Source organism: Pleurodeles waltl, chromosome 11, assembly GCF_031143425.1.
Source record: "Pleurodeles waltl isolate 20211129_DDA chromosome 11, aPleWal1.hap1.20221129, whole genome shotgun sequence".
NCBI classification, from domain to species: domain Eukaryota; kingdom Metazoa; phylum Chordata; class Amphibia; order Caudata; family Salamandridae; genus Pleurodeles; species Pleurodeles waltl.
Genome location: NC_090450.1, coordinates 423101455 through 423119869, shown reverse-complemented (window position 1 = coordinate 423119869; position 18415 = coordinate 423101455). Strand labels below are relative to the sequence as shown.

Genomic DNA, 18415 nt, shown 5'->3' with positions numbered 1-18415 from the left:
CGTCTCCTCAACATTCTCTGCATCCTCGTTATTTTGCATCCCCAGCATCAGGACTGCCTTTTGGCTGGAACGTGGTAAAAGGAGAAAAGTGCACTGGGGACTGACTGCAAGACTGCTCCACCTGACAAGTAACTGTCTCCCTTAACTGAAGTTCTCCCTCTGACCAACCCATTGTGGCCCATTCAAGTACAGAGAAGTAGCCATACTAGCTGCTTGTCTACTAAGCCGCATACGATTAATTGAATTTCTTAAAAGAGAACTGCGGTGATTTACTTACCTCAAATTCATCTTTTCTTTCACCCTATAAAACTTTTAATGATAATAATGTGCTCTATTTTTATACTTTGTTGTCAGTTTTTTTTATTATGTTGTGTTTCTTACTTATTAACTGTGTTGGTACTCTTAAATGCTTTACACTTGATCCTTCAATTAAGCAACAGCTATCAAGATCTGAGCTAACAGTTTTATGTAAAGAAACTTAACTGGACCTGGTAAAGACTGTGACATTATTAAATGGTTAGATCTCACAACCACACCACATAATAATCCACTTTCTTACAGTGGGTACCTCATGTCAGGGGTGCCTGCATGCAAAACCCTGTAGTGTGCCTTCCCTTCATCAAGATTAGCTACCTGGTGCAAGGCTGAGAGTTTGACTCCCTTTCAGTCTTCCTCTTTGATGTACTGCTTTCTGTTGCCTAGCTGAACTTGGCTATCTCTAATGTGAAGGCTACTTTGCTGCATGATGTGACTTTGTAAGGGAATGCCTTTTTTTGTAAAGTTTTCAACTGATGCTTCTGGTTTTTCGACTCTGAGAGCTCACTGAGGCTTGCTTACCAGACCTCCATGCTTATGTCCTGACCTCAAAATATTAATGTTTGATTGGCTTATACCCAATTGGCATTAGCTAACTTACTTATGAGTCCCTAGAATGTGGTACCCAGGGCCTGTAAGTTAGAGAGCAACACCAGGGACTGCAGCAGTGGTTTGTAACACCGTAAAGCCAGGGTGCTGTGTATTAAAAAGTGGAACATGTGTTTTTACATGTTTCAATATTAAAAACCTGCGTTTTTCGTTTTTACTAAAGGGTAGTAGCCCCATTGGCAAGTACGGAGTTACAAGCTGCCAAGGCAGCCCTACTAGCTTCTGACTGGGTCTACTAAATTTGATACTGTTCAGTATCAAACAACTTGTTACATTAAGCCTGACTCGATGGTGAAAGCTGGAATTAATGTAATGTGTTGCAGTGTGAAACATCTACAAAGTTGCCACTTTGTTGCCCATAGTACCTTATGTGTCCATTCACGGTTGCACAACGAGATCTGTCCCTGAGACAGCATTCTGCCCTCCTATGGAGGACATGCAAACGACTTCCAAGAAAGGACACAATAGAAGCTTGTGTGGAAGAGGGGCATTACCTCTTCCTGGCAGGAAGCCACACTGGTGTTGGGCCAAAAGGCGAGCTTCAAAGGAGAAGCCGGATTTGAAGGGCAAATGGGAAACCCTTGGAAGAGGGGCTGCTGTATTGTTTAGGCAGGCTGGAACTGGGGAACAGTTGTCAAACCGCTAGGGGCATGTAGCCCCACCTCCGGGTTGGACTTGGGCACTGTACACACCAGGAGGGAGATTCTGCCGTTTTGAGAGTGGGCAGAATAGAGACTTCTGGAATAGTCTGATGCCATGGCTTGAAGAAAGTGGTTATCAGGAGAGAGGGAACCTTGTAGCCTACTGACCATATTCCTACCTGAGGGCATTTTCTGGGCATAAAAAGGGCACTTTGGCTCCCAGACCTTGTTGGAGTGTAGAGTTTCTAAGTGTCAGATGTGCTAGATGTGCCAATGCTTGTTCTCAGTTAGGTTAAATAAGTGCATATTTACTGTACCTTGTAAAATCTGCATCTCTAGAACCCTGTGATGGTTCTTTTTCATTTTAGTGTCGAAAATGAGTCTGTTTTTATAAATAGGTGTTAGATTTCTTGAGTGTCTTGTGTATTTCTTCTGTAATTGTTTTGGTGCTGTTTGAATAATTTACACTTTTTCCTTTGTGCAAACCTGACTGATCAGAGCCACAGCTACCCATGGTTGAGCCAAGGCGTTCCCACAATAACCCTACTGCACCTAAAGGGGTTGGTAAAAGCAAGATACAGTGAGGTCACACAATCACATCATATAATACAGCCCATTTCCACACAACCTTCAAGTGGTTCCTTGTAGGAAGTTGGCTCTGTATGTGCTATTTCAAAGTAAGGAATAGCATGCACAGAGTCCAAGGGTTCCCCTTAGAGGTAAAATAGTGGTAAAAAGAGATAATACTAATGCTCTATTTTGTGGTAGTGTGGTCGAGCAGTAGGCTTATCCAAGGAGTAGTGTTAAGCATTTGTTGTACATACACATAGACAATAAATGAGGTACACACACTCAGAGACAAATCCAGCCAATAGGTTTTGTTATAGAAAAATATATTTTCTTAGTTTATTTTAAGAACCACAGGTTCAAATTTCACATGTAATAGCTTGTTTGGAAGGTATTGCAGGTAAGTACTCTAGGAACTTTGAATCATTACATTAGCATGAATACTTTTGTCATAAAACACAATAAGCTGTTTTAAAAGTGGACACAGTGCAATTTTCACAGTTCCTGGGGGAGGTAAGTTATTGCTAGTTTTCACAGGTAAGTAAGTCACTTACAGTTCTCAGTTTTTGGTCCAAGGTAGCCCACCGTTGGGGGTTCAGAGCAACCCCAAAGTTATCACACCAGCAGCTCAGGGCCGGTCAGGTGCAAAGGTCAAAGAGGTGCCCAAAACACATAGGCTATAATGGAGAGAAGGGGGTGCCCCGGTTCCAGTCTGCCAGCAGGTAAGTACCCGCGTCTTCGGAGGGCAGACCAGTGGGGTTTTGTAGGGCACCGGGGGGGACACAAAGTAGCACAGAAAGTACACCCTCAGTAGCGCGGGGGCGGCCGGGTGCAGTGTGCAAACACGCGTCGGGTTTCCTTCAGGTTTCAATGGGAGACCAAGGGGTCTCTTCAGCGATGCAGGCAAGGGGGGGGCTCCTCAGGGTAGCCACCACCTGGGCAAGGGAGAGGGCCTCCTGGGGGTCACTCCTGCACAGAAGTTCCGTTTCTTTAGGGGCTGGGGGCTGCGGGTGCAGGGCCTTTTCCAGCTGTCGGGAAATGGAGTTCAGACAGTCGCGGTCAGGGGGAGCCTGGGGATTCCCTCTGCAGGCGTCGCTGTGGGGGCTCAGGGGGGACAACTTTGGTTACTCACAGTCGTAGAGTCGCCGGAGGGTCCTCCCTGAGTTGGTTGTTCTCCACCAGTCGAGTCGGGGTCGCCGGGTGCAGTGTTGCAAGTCTCACGCTTCTTGCGGGGAATTGCAGGGGTCTTTAAATCTGCTCCTTGTAACAAAGTTGCAGTTCTTTTGGAGCAGTGCCGCTGTCCTCTGGAGTTTCTTGTCTTTTTCGAAGCAGGGCAGTCCTCAGAGGATTCAGAGGTCGCTGGTCCCTTGGAAAGCGTCGCTGGAGCAGGTTCTTTGGAAGGCAGGAAACAGGCCGGTAAGTCTGGGGCCAAGGCAGTTGGTGTCTTCTGGTCTTCCTCTGCAGGGGTCTTTCAGCTCGGCAGTCCTTCTTCTTGTAGTTGCAGGAATCTAAATCTTTAGGTTCAGGGAAGCCCTTAAATACTAAATTTAAGGGCGTGTTTAGGTCTGGAGGGTTAGTAGCCAATGGCTACTAGCCCTGAGGGTGGGTACACCCTCTTTATGCCTCCTCCCAAGGGGAGGGGGTCACATCCCTAATCCTATTGGGGGAATCCTCCATCTGCAAGATGGAGGATTTCTAAAAGTTAGAGTCACCTCAGCTCAGGACACCTTAGGGGCTGTCCTGACTGGCCAGTGACTCCTCCTTGTTATTCTCATTATTTTCTCCGGCCTTGCCGCCAAAAGTGGGGGCCGGAGGGGGCGGGCAACTCCACTAGCTGGAGTGTCCTGCGGGGCTGTGACAAAGGGGTGAGCCTTTGAGGCTCACCGCCAGGTGTTACAGCTCCTGCCTGGGAGAGGTGTTAGCATCTCCACCCAGTGCAGGCTTTGTCACTGGCCTCAGAGTGACAAAGGCACTCTCCCCATGGGGCCAGCAACATGTCTCTAGTGTGGCAGGCTGCTGGAACCAGTCAGCCTACACAGATAGTCGGTTAAGTTTCAGGGGGCACCTCTAAGGTGCCCTCTGTGGTGTATTTTACAATAAAATGTACACTGGCATCAGTGTGCATTTATTGTGCTGAGAAGTTTGATACCAAACTTCCCAGTTTTCAGTGTAGTCATTATGGTGCTGTGGGGTTCGTGTAAAACAGACTCCCAGACCATATACTCTTATGGCTACCCTGCACTTACAATGTCTAAGGTTTTGCTTAGACACTGTAGGGGCACAGTGCTCATGCACTGGTACCCTCACCTATGGTATAGTGCACCCTGCCTTAGGGCTGTAAGGCCTGCTAGAGGGGTGTCTTACCTATACTGCATAGGCAGTGAGAGGCTGGCATGGCACCCTGAGGGGAGTGCCATGTCGACTTACTCATTTTGTTCTCACTAGCACACACAAGCTGGTAAGCAGTGTGTCTGTGCTGAGTGAGGGGTCTCTTAGGGTGGCATAATACATGCTGCAGCCCTTAGAGACCTTCCCTGGTATCAGGGCCCTTGGTACCAGAGGTACCAGTTACAAGGGACTTATCTGGATGCCAGGGTGTGCCAATTGTGGAATCAAAAGTACAGGTTAGGGAAAGAACACTGGTGCTGGGGCCTGGTTAGCAGGCCTCAGCACACTTTCAATTCAAAACATAGCATCAGCAAAGGCAAAAAGTCAGGGGGTAACCATGCCAAGGAGGCATTTCCTTACATTCCTTGATCAACCACCTTTGTTTAGGTCGCCCCTTTTGATGGGTTTTCTCAAAAGGTGTGTGAAACTGGTTTCCTCCCACATCTTTTATAGTAATGTAGTAGGATTTGAATTTGGATTTTTCCTTTTTTATAACTTCAACATTCAAACCAGTGCAGTTGGTTAGTTTGCTTACTTTGAAGATTTATTTTTGGTGACAATAACTTTGGCTCCTAGCATCATGCAAATTACAGCCTCATTGTTAAACTGCAGCCTACTAGTGGCAGGAAATCAAAGCCATTAGGAACATATTATTCATATGCCACTTAGACAGTGGGTGTACTATCCTCATGGGTCTCCTAAAAAAATAAAAATAAAAAAAAGTCTTGCCCCACTGAAAGCAATTTTACATGTCATTGCCTCACGACTGACTAGCCAGCCTAAAATAAAACCTGAACATTTCACCCTGCTCTCACTTGGCAGCCTATCAAAGCTCTAGCACAAAAAACAACAAATGTCTAATGTAAAGGTTGTCCATCTTAACAGTCAAAAATACCTGACCCTGAATCTGAGACTCACTGGTGGTTCCAGGTTATTTGTAAACAAGAACAAATTTCTGCTTGGTGGCCCGTCTTTAAAAAAAAAAAAAAAAAAAAAACCTGTCCAGATCTTTTTCAGGAAATGCTCAAGGGTTCTGAAATGCCTTACATGCTTACTTAAAAAAAAAAAAAACACTTTTAATCTATTGAGGACACTTGCGAAAAACTTTATTTTAAAGGAACTTCTTAATAAATAACGGGTCAAATGTGTTTAAGTGGTCAGTGTTCACCTGGTTGCGTTGTTTGGTATTCTAAACCCATTTTACATGATTTTTGCCTAATTCTAAAGGCATGTTCTCTCGTGTGACAGGATGACGTTGTATGCTACGCTTTGTGCTCATAACTGCAGCTGAGATTTCTGGCCAAGAAAGTTCAGCCATCTTGAGAGACAGGCTTGAAACTCTAGGGCAACTCCTGTTGACTTATTTGCTCACTGTTTACATACACTGTTGTTTTGTACAAGTGGACTTCAATGCTATTTGAGCACCAGCATGTTTTGTTTTATAGGTGTTTTTGGCTAAAGGTTTAATAGTTTGCTTTTGTAATCCAGGTCAACTTTTTGTACACTCCATTATATGCACTACCACTGAACTAATTTTTAATCCTCCACCATGTAAACCATTGTAAACCCTGGTAGACTTATATGTTACCCATATTGTTTCTCAATGATGTAAACTCAGCTTAAGATAAAGCTACACTTTATGCATCCTTGTACCTTGCCTCCATTATCTTCCATTGCATACTGTGCCTTGTAAAGTGTTCAGAAACTTGCCAAGACTAGGCCTGCTCTACGTAGAATATTTAAAATTGCAACATAAATAAAATAAATCCCTTACCTTGATTTCCTCCTTTTCCACGCTTTCTCACATTTTTGTATTTCTCGTCAGCCTTCCAGCGTTCAAACCAATGTTGGGAGTTCCGTCTGGGGGACTATAAATACAAGTCCCACCAGCCAATGGACCTCTGACTCCTCCAGTGGCATATGGAGCAACGTGGACAGCAAAAACTCCAATTTGGGCTTCTGGGACGATGCTGCAAAGGATGTTGGGCCACGTAACACTGCCAACAGAAACAAGAGTAAGAATAACTCCAGCTTAAGGTAAAGATTCTTTCTCTGAGGGCATTGTATGTTTAATTTGAGAAACTTTCTCCTTATTTATATTCAATGCCCTAATCACAAGTGATTATCTTCCCTAAGTTTTCTTTAGAAGGAATTCTCTTACTGATGTTGTCTCCTACAAACCCTTTATTTTCTTACACTGCTTTGCTTTTGTGCTTTATGTGAAATATTTCTGGTGATTACTTGTGACAGCAGGTTCCTCATATTCAGAATGCTCTCAGGTGTCAGACTAAAGCTGGAGAAGTTTACTAGCAATGCTGTAGCACTGTGGGCCGCTGTGGTGACTCCATAATAGCATGGAAGTTAACAACCGGATTTAAACTGAGCTGAGACTGCAGGAAATAGATGTCTGGGACGGATCTGTACAATGTGTAATTGTGATGCTTGGGCTCCAGTCACAACTCAAAGTTGTGCAGTAAGTGTGCTCTCACGCAACAAACTGCAATCTGGGAACAGGAGGTGAATGTGTATGGGGCAGACATAAAAAAAAAAGTTAATGGTCGAAGCACAAATCCTGTTCCACGTCACAGGGCGTCTCAGTCATGTCACCTTTTCTGCAAAAAGTCCAGCTGCCATTCCAAATCTTCGGTTAATTCCAAGTCAAAGGTGTGCTGTAGGAAAGTGCCCCTTTTGGCATAGTTACCCATCCCCCCCTTTTTTTTTGCCTGATACCTAATTATAAGTTGAATGAGTGTGTGCTGGTAAACTGCTGACCAGGCCACAGCACCTGTGTTTTTTCCTGAAACTGTACCATTGCTTCCACAGTTGGCACATCCCGTGGCACACAGCTGAGTCCCTTGTAAAAGGTACCAGTGGTACCAAGGGCCCTGTGACCAGGGAGGGTCCCTAAGGGCTGCAACATGTATTGTGCCTTCCTAAGGGACCCCTCACTAAACGCACACACACTGCCATTGCAGATTGTGTGTTGGTTGAGAGAAACAGGTAAAATCAACATGGCATCCTCCCTGGGTGCCATGCCCACAAACCACTGCCTGTGGCACATGTAAGTCACCCCCTAGCAGGCCTTATAGCCCTAAGGCTGTGAAGGCATAGCTACATGAGTAATATTCCCCTACAAGTCCATTCTAAGACCCTGTTAGTGCAGTGTAGCCATATTGAGTACATGGGCTGGGCACAAACTCCACAGCTCCATAATGGCTTCACTGAAGACTGGGAAGTTTGGTATCAAACTTCTCAGCTCAGTGAACCCACACTGATGCCAGTGTTAAAGTTATTGTGAGATGCACACAGCGGGCATCTTAGAGATGCCCCCTGAAATTCACCCAACTCTCTAGTGTGAGGCTGACCAATCTATGCCAGCCTGCCACCATCAGACAAGTTTTTGACCCCATGGGGTGAGGGCATTTGTGCTCTCAGGGATCAGGGCCAAGCCTTCTCTGGGTTGAGGTGCTTCACACCCCCCCCCCCCCCCCCCCCCCCCACCCTTGAAGGAACTGTAACATTTGGTGGTGAGCCTCAAAGGTTCCACCCTCTGGTTCTGCTGCCTCAGGGCACTCCAGCTAGTGGTGATAACCACACACACCCCCTCCCATCCCTGCCCAAACTAGTCCCCACTTTTGGTGGCAGGTCCGGCCGGAAAATTAGTAAACACGAGGAGCAGTGTCCGCCGCAGCTGGGACCACCCCTAGATTACCCAGAGTTGAGGTGAGTGTCTCCTGGCAGAATCTTCCATCTTGTTTTGGAGAGTGATAGCCAATAGGGTTATGTATGTGTTCCCTAAACACGCCTCTCCCACCCCCAACCTCGGGAAGGGTATAGCCAGCCTCAAGGTCAGTAGCCATTGGCTACAGCCGCGTACCACTGTTATGCCCCTAAATCTAGTGTTTAGGGGCACCCCTGATCCTTGCTTTCAGATTCCTGGTGAACTGAAGGAGTGAAGGGCCGCACCAGCAGGGGAAGACTTCAGCTGACAACAGGCATTTTGCTCCAGCCCTAATGGCCTCTGGGCAGCTTCAAGTCTCCTTCTACAAAAAGACTAATCCTCCAGGACCAGCGACCTCTGTAAACCCCCATGTGATTGCTTGCCTTTCCTAAAGACCAGGAACTCCTAAGGACAGTGACCATGTCCACAAAGAGACCTCCAACCAGGACTGCCCTGCCCACTGTGCACCCGATGCCCACGGCACAAGTCCAGTTGGCCCACAGGACAAGAGAGTCCCCAGCCTATTCCTACCTTGATCCCACCCCGGGTTGACCCCTCCTCGCCACTACGACGACACCTGCAGCCTGAATCCAGAGGACCCCCTTCACCGCGACAGGATCCTATGAAAAACACCGATGCCCAATGATACCCCTGCACCCACAGCCCTCTGGCCTTGGGGAACCCAACGGATGGTCCATCAATATCCAGAGGAGCCTCAACTTACCTGTCCATCCGTTGGACTTCCTCAGCCGACCCCCTGGACCTAGACTGCAGCCTCTTTTGAACCCAGAGTTTTCCAAGAAAAATCTTTAGGTACCCAACGCTTTGTTTGCACCCGGCTGCCACTGTGCCACGGCGGGTGTGTGTTTGGTGCTTACCTTTGAACCCAACCCCCGTGCTGGTATAAAACCCCCAGGGCCTGTGCCCTGAAACTGTGGGTACTTACCTTCAAACCGTTCACTTCTGAGTGCCCCCACTCTCCATAGGATTCCATTGGGCACCCCACACCAACTTTGACCTCTGCATCTTTGGTGTCTTCCTAAACTTTGCCCTGTGGACACCTTAACCCCCAAAGACTGGGACCATAAGTCTAGTACTTACCCCTAGGTCTGCATTGCCTTCAATGAAAATTGCACTGTGTGTGGACTTTTGATATTGAAAAGTATTACTTAACTACTTGAAAACCATTATCTGTGAATTTCAAACAAAGTGCATTTGATACTTGAAAGTGATACATTCTTGAAACTGTACTTACTTGCAACAAAGATCCTTTTAGTTCTAGAAATAAAGTAGTAAAGTGTATTTTTGTATACATAAACTTTGGCCTGGAGTTAGTCATTGAGTGTGTGCCGCATTTCTTGACTGTATGTGTACAACAAATCCTTAGCACTACCCTCTGATAGGCCTAACTGCTCGACTACACTACCAAAAGGGAGAGCATTAGTATTCTCTACTTTAGCCGCTTTAAAGCCTCTGGGCATACACTGGACTCTGTGCACACTAAACCTTACTTTGGTATAGTATATACAGAGCCAGCTTCCTACAATCTTTGCACATGTTTGCCAAGTACTGCTGCCTGGACATTCAGGTCTGTTGCGACAGACATTTTGCCCCTTCTGACCCCTAGGAGTTCTTGGTCTGAATATGTTCGCAGACCCACCACCGGGAATGGATTGCTTGGGTATCTACTGTGTATCTATCCTATGGTAGGAAATCTGCAACTCGAAGTATCTGTCAGATTAACAAGGTACTTATCTTCAGTAATGCTTTATCTGGTAGAGACTCTGTGTAGCTGCAGATTCCTTACTACTGCCCCCCCCCCCCCACCCCAGCACTCACACACATACCTTCACCACTTACGCAAATGGATTGCTCCAACTAGTGTAAGCCCCTGCAGGCTCTGCGCTTTTGGCACTGAAATGACTCCAATAGTAACTGATCTCAACACCCTGGAGTGGCCAATGTATAGGCGCTGCGCACATCTCAGCTGGCATGGATGATGCAGACGCTGAGCCAATCCATGTCACCTATAGATGTGCAGAGGTACTGCCTAAACATTTCTGAATACATTCTGACTCATTAGGACTATTCTAAAGCAAAGAATCTCCGGCTAGATAGTCTCTATTAGATAAGGCATTACTGAAGGTAAGTAACTAGTTCACCACTAGCTTAACTGCCTCGAGTTCTGAGGAAAATGAAGCTGAACCGGGCCCCAGACATCTTAGCTGCCCTAGACTAGTCCTTGAGATTAATACCCAGACTGCCTTGAGCGTTCGCCTTCCCATCTAGCTACTACTTCAGAAGAACCTCCTGTCTCAGTAAAAGGGTAATGTCATGTGCCAGAATCTTCGCAACCTCAGGAGGAGCAGCAATTAAATGCTTTCAGCTTTCCGACTAAGGAAGTTGATGTTAGCCTTGCAGGGAGATGTCCTTCCATGAAGTCCTTAAGTGCAGGGTGCTGTTGGAATTTTGCAAGCCAAACTTTCTGATATTTTGTGGTTTGAGGTCTTGTTAGTCCCCCACAGCCTTGCACTGGACACAGTAAAAAGTGACTTGTCAGCCCTTTCAGCCTTTGTTTACCTGACAAACCATCTTTATTCAAGTCCCTGGATCTGATGCATTTTATAAAAGGTCTGACCCATGGTTTCTCCAAAGCCATTGTTTATGTAACAATGGAATTTGAATGTATTTTTAGCATTCCTTGTGTTTCACGCCCTTAAAACCAATTCACAGCTGCTCCTTAAAACTTTGGACAACCAAAATTGTTTTCTTTATTACTATCAGGTCAGTTGCTTTCGATGCAAGCACCACGTAGCGCCTTTTTGGACAAATTAGTGCTGTGGACCCAGATAGCCTTTCTTTAAAAGGTTGTGACTCCCTTACACGTAGACCAATCTATCAGTCTGCCAACATTTTTTTGCTTCACCTCATCCTCCGAAGGAGGAGAGGCACTATCCGCTCGACCCTAGAAGAGTGCTAATATTTATTTTGATGCCAAAAAGGACCACCATGTTGATGACCTGCTCTTTGTAGGGTTTTTTGGAGTGAAGAAAGGTGAGGCAGTGCAGAAGAGAACACTGTCAAGGTCCATAGTCTTGTGCATCAAATCTGATACGCACTGTCTAAGAAGAAACTCCCCGAAGGCATGCATGCTCATTTGCAGAGAGCCACGGCTGATATGACGACATATACAAAGATTTTTTCTGTTCTGGAGCTCTAACTGCAACAAGGCCATCTGTGCACACATTCACTAAACACTTCTGCCTTGACAGTCGTGTCTGGTAGAATCACACCTTTTCCTCCATGGCTCTGCACGATTTTCTGGCCCGAGTCTGCTCACCTGACCCTCCACCTTTAGGATTTATGGCTATATCATCTTTTATGACAGTGAGGAATATGTCCTTAAAAATATCCATTGGAAGGAAACGTTATTTTAAATTGATGCTCTTTCTGTTGGATACTCTTAACTAACCTTATGTTCCTCATTATCACACTTGTGTTGAATGGTTTAAAATTCAAGAAGGTCCCAAGTTAGTGATCAACACAGTCATTGACAGTTTGCACAAGCACTACATGTCGGAGGGAGCAGAAAGAGAAAGAATGAAGGAACAGCAGTATGTAGAGTGTCACTTATGTGAGATTGCTCAGTCACTTCCTGGGTGGTAGAGAGCTACATTGTACCACCTACCATTACACAGAAGCATTGTTGGAAAACTTCTCCAGATCAGATAATATTATGCTATTATTCACTAATATTATGCTTTTATTCACTACTAGTGTAATAAAAAAATTGAAAGAAATGAGAATGGAGCCCCAGCTGACGCCCATAAGGACGAGCTGCCACTGTGTGCCTGGCATTGAATTTGCCACCACCGAGGCCAGGGGGCGCAAAGGGCAAGCCACCTAAATGACGTCCATGGATCAGTCTGTTGTCAGTGTGTGTTCTAAAAGGGAGAAACCAGTGGTAAAATAAAGTATGCACCAGAAGAAATGTTAACAAAGATGAGTAACATTTTGTTTGAATTTTATCCTGATCTGTGTACCCATTGTCACATTTATTTTCTTTTTCATCCCAGTAAGAATGTAGGTGGTACCAGCCGCCAAAATAAAAAAGTGGAGGAAGAGGAGAAGCTTCTGAAATTGTTCCAGGGAATGAATAAGGTCCAGGATGGTTTCACTCAGTGGTGTGAACAAATGCTCCATGCACTCAATACAGCCAACAACTTGGATGGTAAGAAAAAAAAAATGCAATTTTCCTAGCAGCCATGTCTTATTTCATGAAGGTTGGGGGAGGTCTATTGAGGGAGTGTGTTGGAGGAACTTAAATTCCTAGGGATATAGCTCTGGTCAGAAAATGTTGAAAGCTGGCTGCATCACATCCTTGCCTCCTTTTGAAAAATCACATGCTGTGCACTACAGGTATGATCGGAAAGACATTTCCAAGATCTGTAACCTTTGTTTGCTGATGGAAGTGTGAAACATGCATGGAAATTCCACCCAAGACTCTCGTAGTGAGGGAGAAGCATAGGGTGAGTCCGTTGCACAATGATAGTCACAGCAGAAACTGCCTTTCCTCAGAAATATTGGTCTATATTCAGTGACAATGGAGGAAAATGATGAAGAAATAGAGATGGCTGAAGTAGAGAAATCCAGTCCTGAAGAGGGTGGCGTCTCCCTCATCAAACAGGAGACTTTGAGAACGACATAAAGGGAAGCAGTGCAAGGCAACAACCTCGGGTAACAAACCTGCAGTGGAACCACACTAAAACCCTCAGACTCTTAAGTCCTCAAAAGCCCTCTTGAGACACTGACAACATCAGTGACTAAACAGAGGCTGAACCGTAACCCCACATGCCTAGAACAAGACACTGTTGAAGGTTAAGCCTTCAAACCAGGCACCGGCTTGATGTTGAAAATCAATCAAGACAGAGGGAAGGAAAAGAAGTCTAAAGACGTCCAAACTCTGAAGAGAAAGATGCTGAATATTCTTGACACCGAACAATGTGAGCTCGTGGTCAAGAGAAAGAAGCATTGACTTGAGGACGAAATGGTGCTGCGTCTGCAGATGAAACCACACTTTGGCTAGTCCCTGATCAGATTACAAATCCTTGAAAGATGAGAGGAGGAAATAGAGAGGAATAGGAACACACTAAGCTTGAGGACCAGAGCCCCACGAAAAAGGCCATGAGCTTTTATATGAGGAGGAAGACACTTATGAACAGGGCTCCTTCCAGGACCTTGAAACAATAGCAGGGGGACTGGCAGGATCTCAACAGTGGTTCACTTGTAGAGGGTGTAAATTTGTACTCCTGGAGGCTTTTGCCGTCTGTCGACATTGCAGTGTGGAATGCACTCATCAGAAGAATACCAGACTCATAGGAGGAGGAGCAGACTGATCCATCCTTCTTGATGGAGACCCTGTTCACAAGGGTCAGAAAGTACAAACACTTCTCACAAGACCCACCTACATCAAGGGAAATATAGTGGTGGAACCCATCATTGTAACTAGAGCCAAAAAAGGGGCCATTACATGAAAGTTTAAGCAGAAGATAGAGAGACCATCATCAGCCATACAGTGGTTGAGAAGATGGAAGAGCCGTTGAAACACTTTCCCACCAATACAGGAAAAGTCATAAAACACTTATACCGAAAGGGAGTACAATGGTCATTACCTTCTTAAAGTCTGCACTGGATGCTGCAGACACTGCAAGCAGGCAGATGTACACGGCCACAGTCCTATGAAGGCATGTTTAGCTGCAGGATGTCAGGGTTCAATTTAGAGGTTCAGGCATTGGTCATCAATATGCCCTTAACAAAGGACAAACTTTTTGGCACAGCTGTATAGGAAGCACTGCAACAGATTAGAAGGACATTGACACAGCAAAGGCGATAGGGCACTTCAATTTCGAAGAGCATTCAAAAGAGGAGTTGCACGTGTCAGGAGAAACTTGGGAAGACATGGTTTGGAAACAAACACCTACCAATAACTATTTATTTAACGGACTAATCTGCAAAGAACTCGCCCACAGTGATAGTATCACACAGCTCCACACCAGCCTTTTCGAGGTGGAGGAAGATTCCAGATCACATAGGAGTCAGGGTCCATAACCTGGTGGCTTTTCCCTGAAAACCCCCAATGCACAACACCAGTAGGGAGAGGAATAGGGTGATTCATCAATGAGTGGATAGCAATCACCTCAGACAAATGAATTCTGAACATCATAGGAAACGGGTACTGAATATGATTTTTACAATGACCACCAAGGTGATGACAAAAACTGAAAAGTCAACAAGAAAGACAGAACCCACCTGCAACAAGAAGTAAAGGGGCCTTTAGGAAAGCCAGCAATAGAAAAGGAAATCAGCCAAGGGGTTTAATTTGTTTATTTCCTAGTACCAAAACTTAACCAGGAAGTAAGACCTACTTAAGATTTTTGAGCAGGTTTTTCAAAACTTAAAAGTTCAAAATGTCCACACTGCAAGAGGTCATCCCACTCCTTTGGAATGCTGACTACATGGAGACCAAAGACTTGGACGCTTACCTGCATGTGTCCATAAACAACTGGCACAAGAAAGTTCTCACAAAGTCATCACCCAGAGTTACAAAAAATGTCTGGTAGTGTTGACTGCAAACTTGAGAAAGTTTGTGTACCCCTACCTAGACAATTGGCTGGTAAATGCAAATTTACATAAAATGCCACAAAAGCATTCACACAGTGATGCTAACTTTACTAAAATTAGTTTTCTCCCTGAATTTAGACAACTCACCCCAACACAGAGAAAATACATTATTAGAGGCAAACCTAAATTGAAAGAAGGCCTAAGCACTTCCCACACCAAAGAGGGTCCTGGCATTGAGAGATCAAAGTCACTTATATAAAATTAGTTTTCTCCCTGAATTTGGAGAACTCACCTCTACACAGAGAAAAGACATTATTAGAGGCAAGACTAAATTGAAAGAAGGCCTAATCACTTCCCATACCAAAGAGGGTTCTGGCATTGACAGATCAAGCTCACCTATATAAGAAGGGACATTCTCCAACAGTGAGGAATGTAGTGAACGTAATGGGCATGATGTCATATCCTGCACACCAGAGATTCCCCATGTGTGACTCGCGATGACGCTAATCCAGGAAAGATTCCAACAACCTGGTTATAATCAATCGGAATTTGAGAGGATTTTGTGAGTGACACAGAGAGAGTGCAAAAAGAAATGCAGTGGTGAAGTACAGAGAACATTACTATAGGCAGATCCCTCAGAAAGCCAGCACCCTATATCACCATCACTACAGAGACAACCCTAACAGGATGGGGAGCACACATCGGAAAAATGAATATCTGAGGTCTGTGGAGCACAAAAGATGCAGTGAAATGCTCAATTGTGTTGGAACTGGGAACTGTTTGCCTATCTCTGAGGGCTTGTCAGCCACACCTCAAAGAGAAAACAGCACAAATCCAGATGGACAATACAACCACAATGTTTTAGCTAAATAAGTGGAGGATCAAGATCACAAGCTGTGTCCAAGCTAACCCAGGATACATGGAAATTTGCTATTCAGAGAAACATTATGCTAATATCCATACACCTGCCAGGTATCCTAAACACAGAAGCAGACAGCTCTGTCATTTTGGAGTAGTTTGGCTATCATGCCGCTTGCCATCATCATCCATAAGCTTTATTTGATTATTTAAAAACACTCTTAAAAGCAGCATAATATTAAATACATCATTGTCCAGAAAGAACTATTCAAATAAACTGCACTTGCTAAAATCAGATCTCATTTAAATAGAAGGGACCTTCTCTTGGAAACTGCATATTTTAAAAACTACCAACATTAAAACTGACCTTCATGCTAGGCAATGATCTTAAAAAGTAAAGTGCAGGTTTCCGTTGTCCAAATCCATTCATGTTAAAAACAGTTTTTTTTTTTTAATAAACTTGATATTATATTTACAACAGAAGATAAAACGATCAAGAGATTGCACAGGAGTCTCATCACACGGGCAAACAAGCACAGTATCAAATTGACCCAGGAGAAAACAAGCGAGCTAATGGTCCCTAGGCGAAACTTAGATAACAGTGTGCGTTCGAAGGGTTCGCGACCCAGCTTAGGTATTGCTTCATGTTGGGTGAGGTGGTTATGACTGCATAATCCCACATGAGAGATTTTTTGCATCTGCTTCTATTTCCTGGATATCCTGTTTTGATACAAGAAAAGGCTTTTAACCTTAAGTACATCGGCCTTAGTGAGCGAGGCCAGAGATAAGAACATATCCTCCCACCCAATTTCTTTGGCCATGGACCTCACATATTTCAACCAAGGAATAAAGGGTCCTATTTCACATCTCCAGCTATCAGTAATAATTTCCCAATTAAGTGAGCTAGCCTTATGTGGCCATAGAGAGATCTAAAGAACCAGATCGGCCACCTTAGTCTGGTCAGTTATATGTTGAAAGCCAAACTCCACACGTTGGAAAAAATGAGGAGTTGAAGGAGGCAGACCCAAAAAACAACAGCAGAAATGGTTTTCCTCCAACTGCAAACATGCAATATCCCAGTGTTGTATAGCTATTTTTACCATAATTAATTCACGTTATTTTAGCTAACTAGGCTTGCAGCAGTGCACTTCCACCTAGACACATTTTCGTAAGTAGTGTTTAGTTTTTTTAGCAGAAAGCCACTCTCATGATGCTGTTTTATTATTACTATCACACTGTCCTTTAGCCTAAGAAAACAGTACGCTCTTAGCAGGCACTCTGTGTAGGAAGTTGGCTCTGTATATACTATCTCAAAGTGCGAGATAGTGTGCAGAGTCCAAAGGTTCCCCTTAGAGGTTGATAGTGGCAAAATTAGATAATTCTAATGCTCTATTTTGTCGTAGTGTGGTCGAGCAGTAGGCTTATCAGAGGATAGTGTTAATCATTTGTTTTACACACATAGGCAACAAATGAGGAACACACACTCAAAGACTTAACTCCAGGCCAATAGTTTTTCTATAGAAAAATATATTTTCTTAATTTATTTTAGAACCTCAAGATTTGAAGTAAATACATAAAATGCAAGGTACTCCACACAGTTAAGTAGGGAACTTTGAATAAAAGCAGTAGTACACACAGTATAGGTTAAAATGGCAATAAGCTATTTTAAAAGTGGACCCAGTGCAAAAATCAACAGTTCCTGGGGGTGGTAAGTTTTGTTAGGATTTGCAGGTAAGTAAAGCACTTAGTCAGTCTCCTGGGCATAAGCAGCCCCGTTGGGGGTTCAAGGCAACCCCAAAGTCACCGCACCAGCAACACAGGGCCGGTCAGGTGCTGAGGTCAAAGGAGGGCCCAAAAAACATAGGTGCCTATGGAGAACAGGGGTGCTTCGGTTCCGGTCTGCTGGCAGGTAAGTACCTGTGTCCTCGGGGAGCAGACCAGGAGGGTTTTGTAGAGCACTGGGGGGAACAAAAACAGGCACACAAAACACACCCTCAGCAGCACATGGGCGGCCGGCTGCAGTGTGCAAAGATTGCGTCAGGTTTGCTATAGGATGCAATAGAGGGACCCGGGGGTCACTTAAGCAATGCAGGCAGGGCACAGGGGGGATTCTCTGGCCAGCCACTGACTGGGCTAGGATGAGGGCCGCCTGCTGGTCACTCCTGCACTGGAGGTTGATTCCTCTCGGTCCTGGGGTCTGCGGGTGCAGTACTTGGTCCAGGCGTCGGGTTCCTTGTTACCAGACAGTCGCGGTCAGGGGGAGCCTCTGGATCCTCTCTGCAGACATCACTGCGGGGGTGCAGGGGGGTCGACTCAGGTCACTCACGTCGTCACAGTCACCTGGGAGTCTTCTCTGCAGTGTTAGTTCTCTGGAGCTCGAGCCGGGGGCGTCTGGTGCAGAGTGAGAAGTCTCACGCTACTGGTGGGAAGGGAGAGTTTCTCAAAGTTGTTGCTGTTTTTGAACAGTGCCGTTGTTCTTGGGAGTTACTTGGTGGTCCTTCAGGTTCAGGGCAGTCCTCTGAGTCGTCAGAGGTTGCTGGTCCCTGTCAGATGCGTCGATTTGCAGGTTCTTTGAGTCTGGAGACAGACCGGTAGGGCTGGGGCCAAGTCAGTTGTCGTCTGTCACCTCTGCAGGGCTTTCAGATCAGCAGTCCTCCTTGTAGTTGTAGGTTGCAGGAATCTGATTGGCTGGGTT

At 45.2% G+C, this 18415-nt stretch overlaps 1 protein-coding gene across 3 annotated transcripts in view; it reads left to right on the top strand.

Moving 5' to 3' along the window:
• GIGYF2 (GRB10 interacting GYF protein 2) overlaps positions 1-18415 on the top strand; it is a 1376329-nt gene that overhangs the window by 1260225 nt on the left and 97689 nt on the right. For all 3 annotated transcript variants that reach the window (XM_069213782.1, XM_069213784.1, XM_069213783.1), the window contains 2 exons: positions 6346-6557; positions 12318-12472. In XM_069213782.1, the coding sequence (XP_069069883.1) occupies positions 6346-6557; positions 12318-12472 (367 nt within the window). The remainder of the gene's footprint in view (positions 1-6345; positions 6558-12317; positions 12473-18415) is intronic.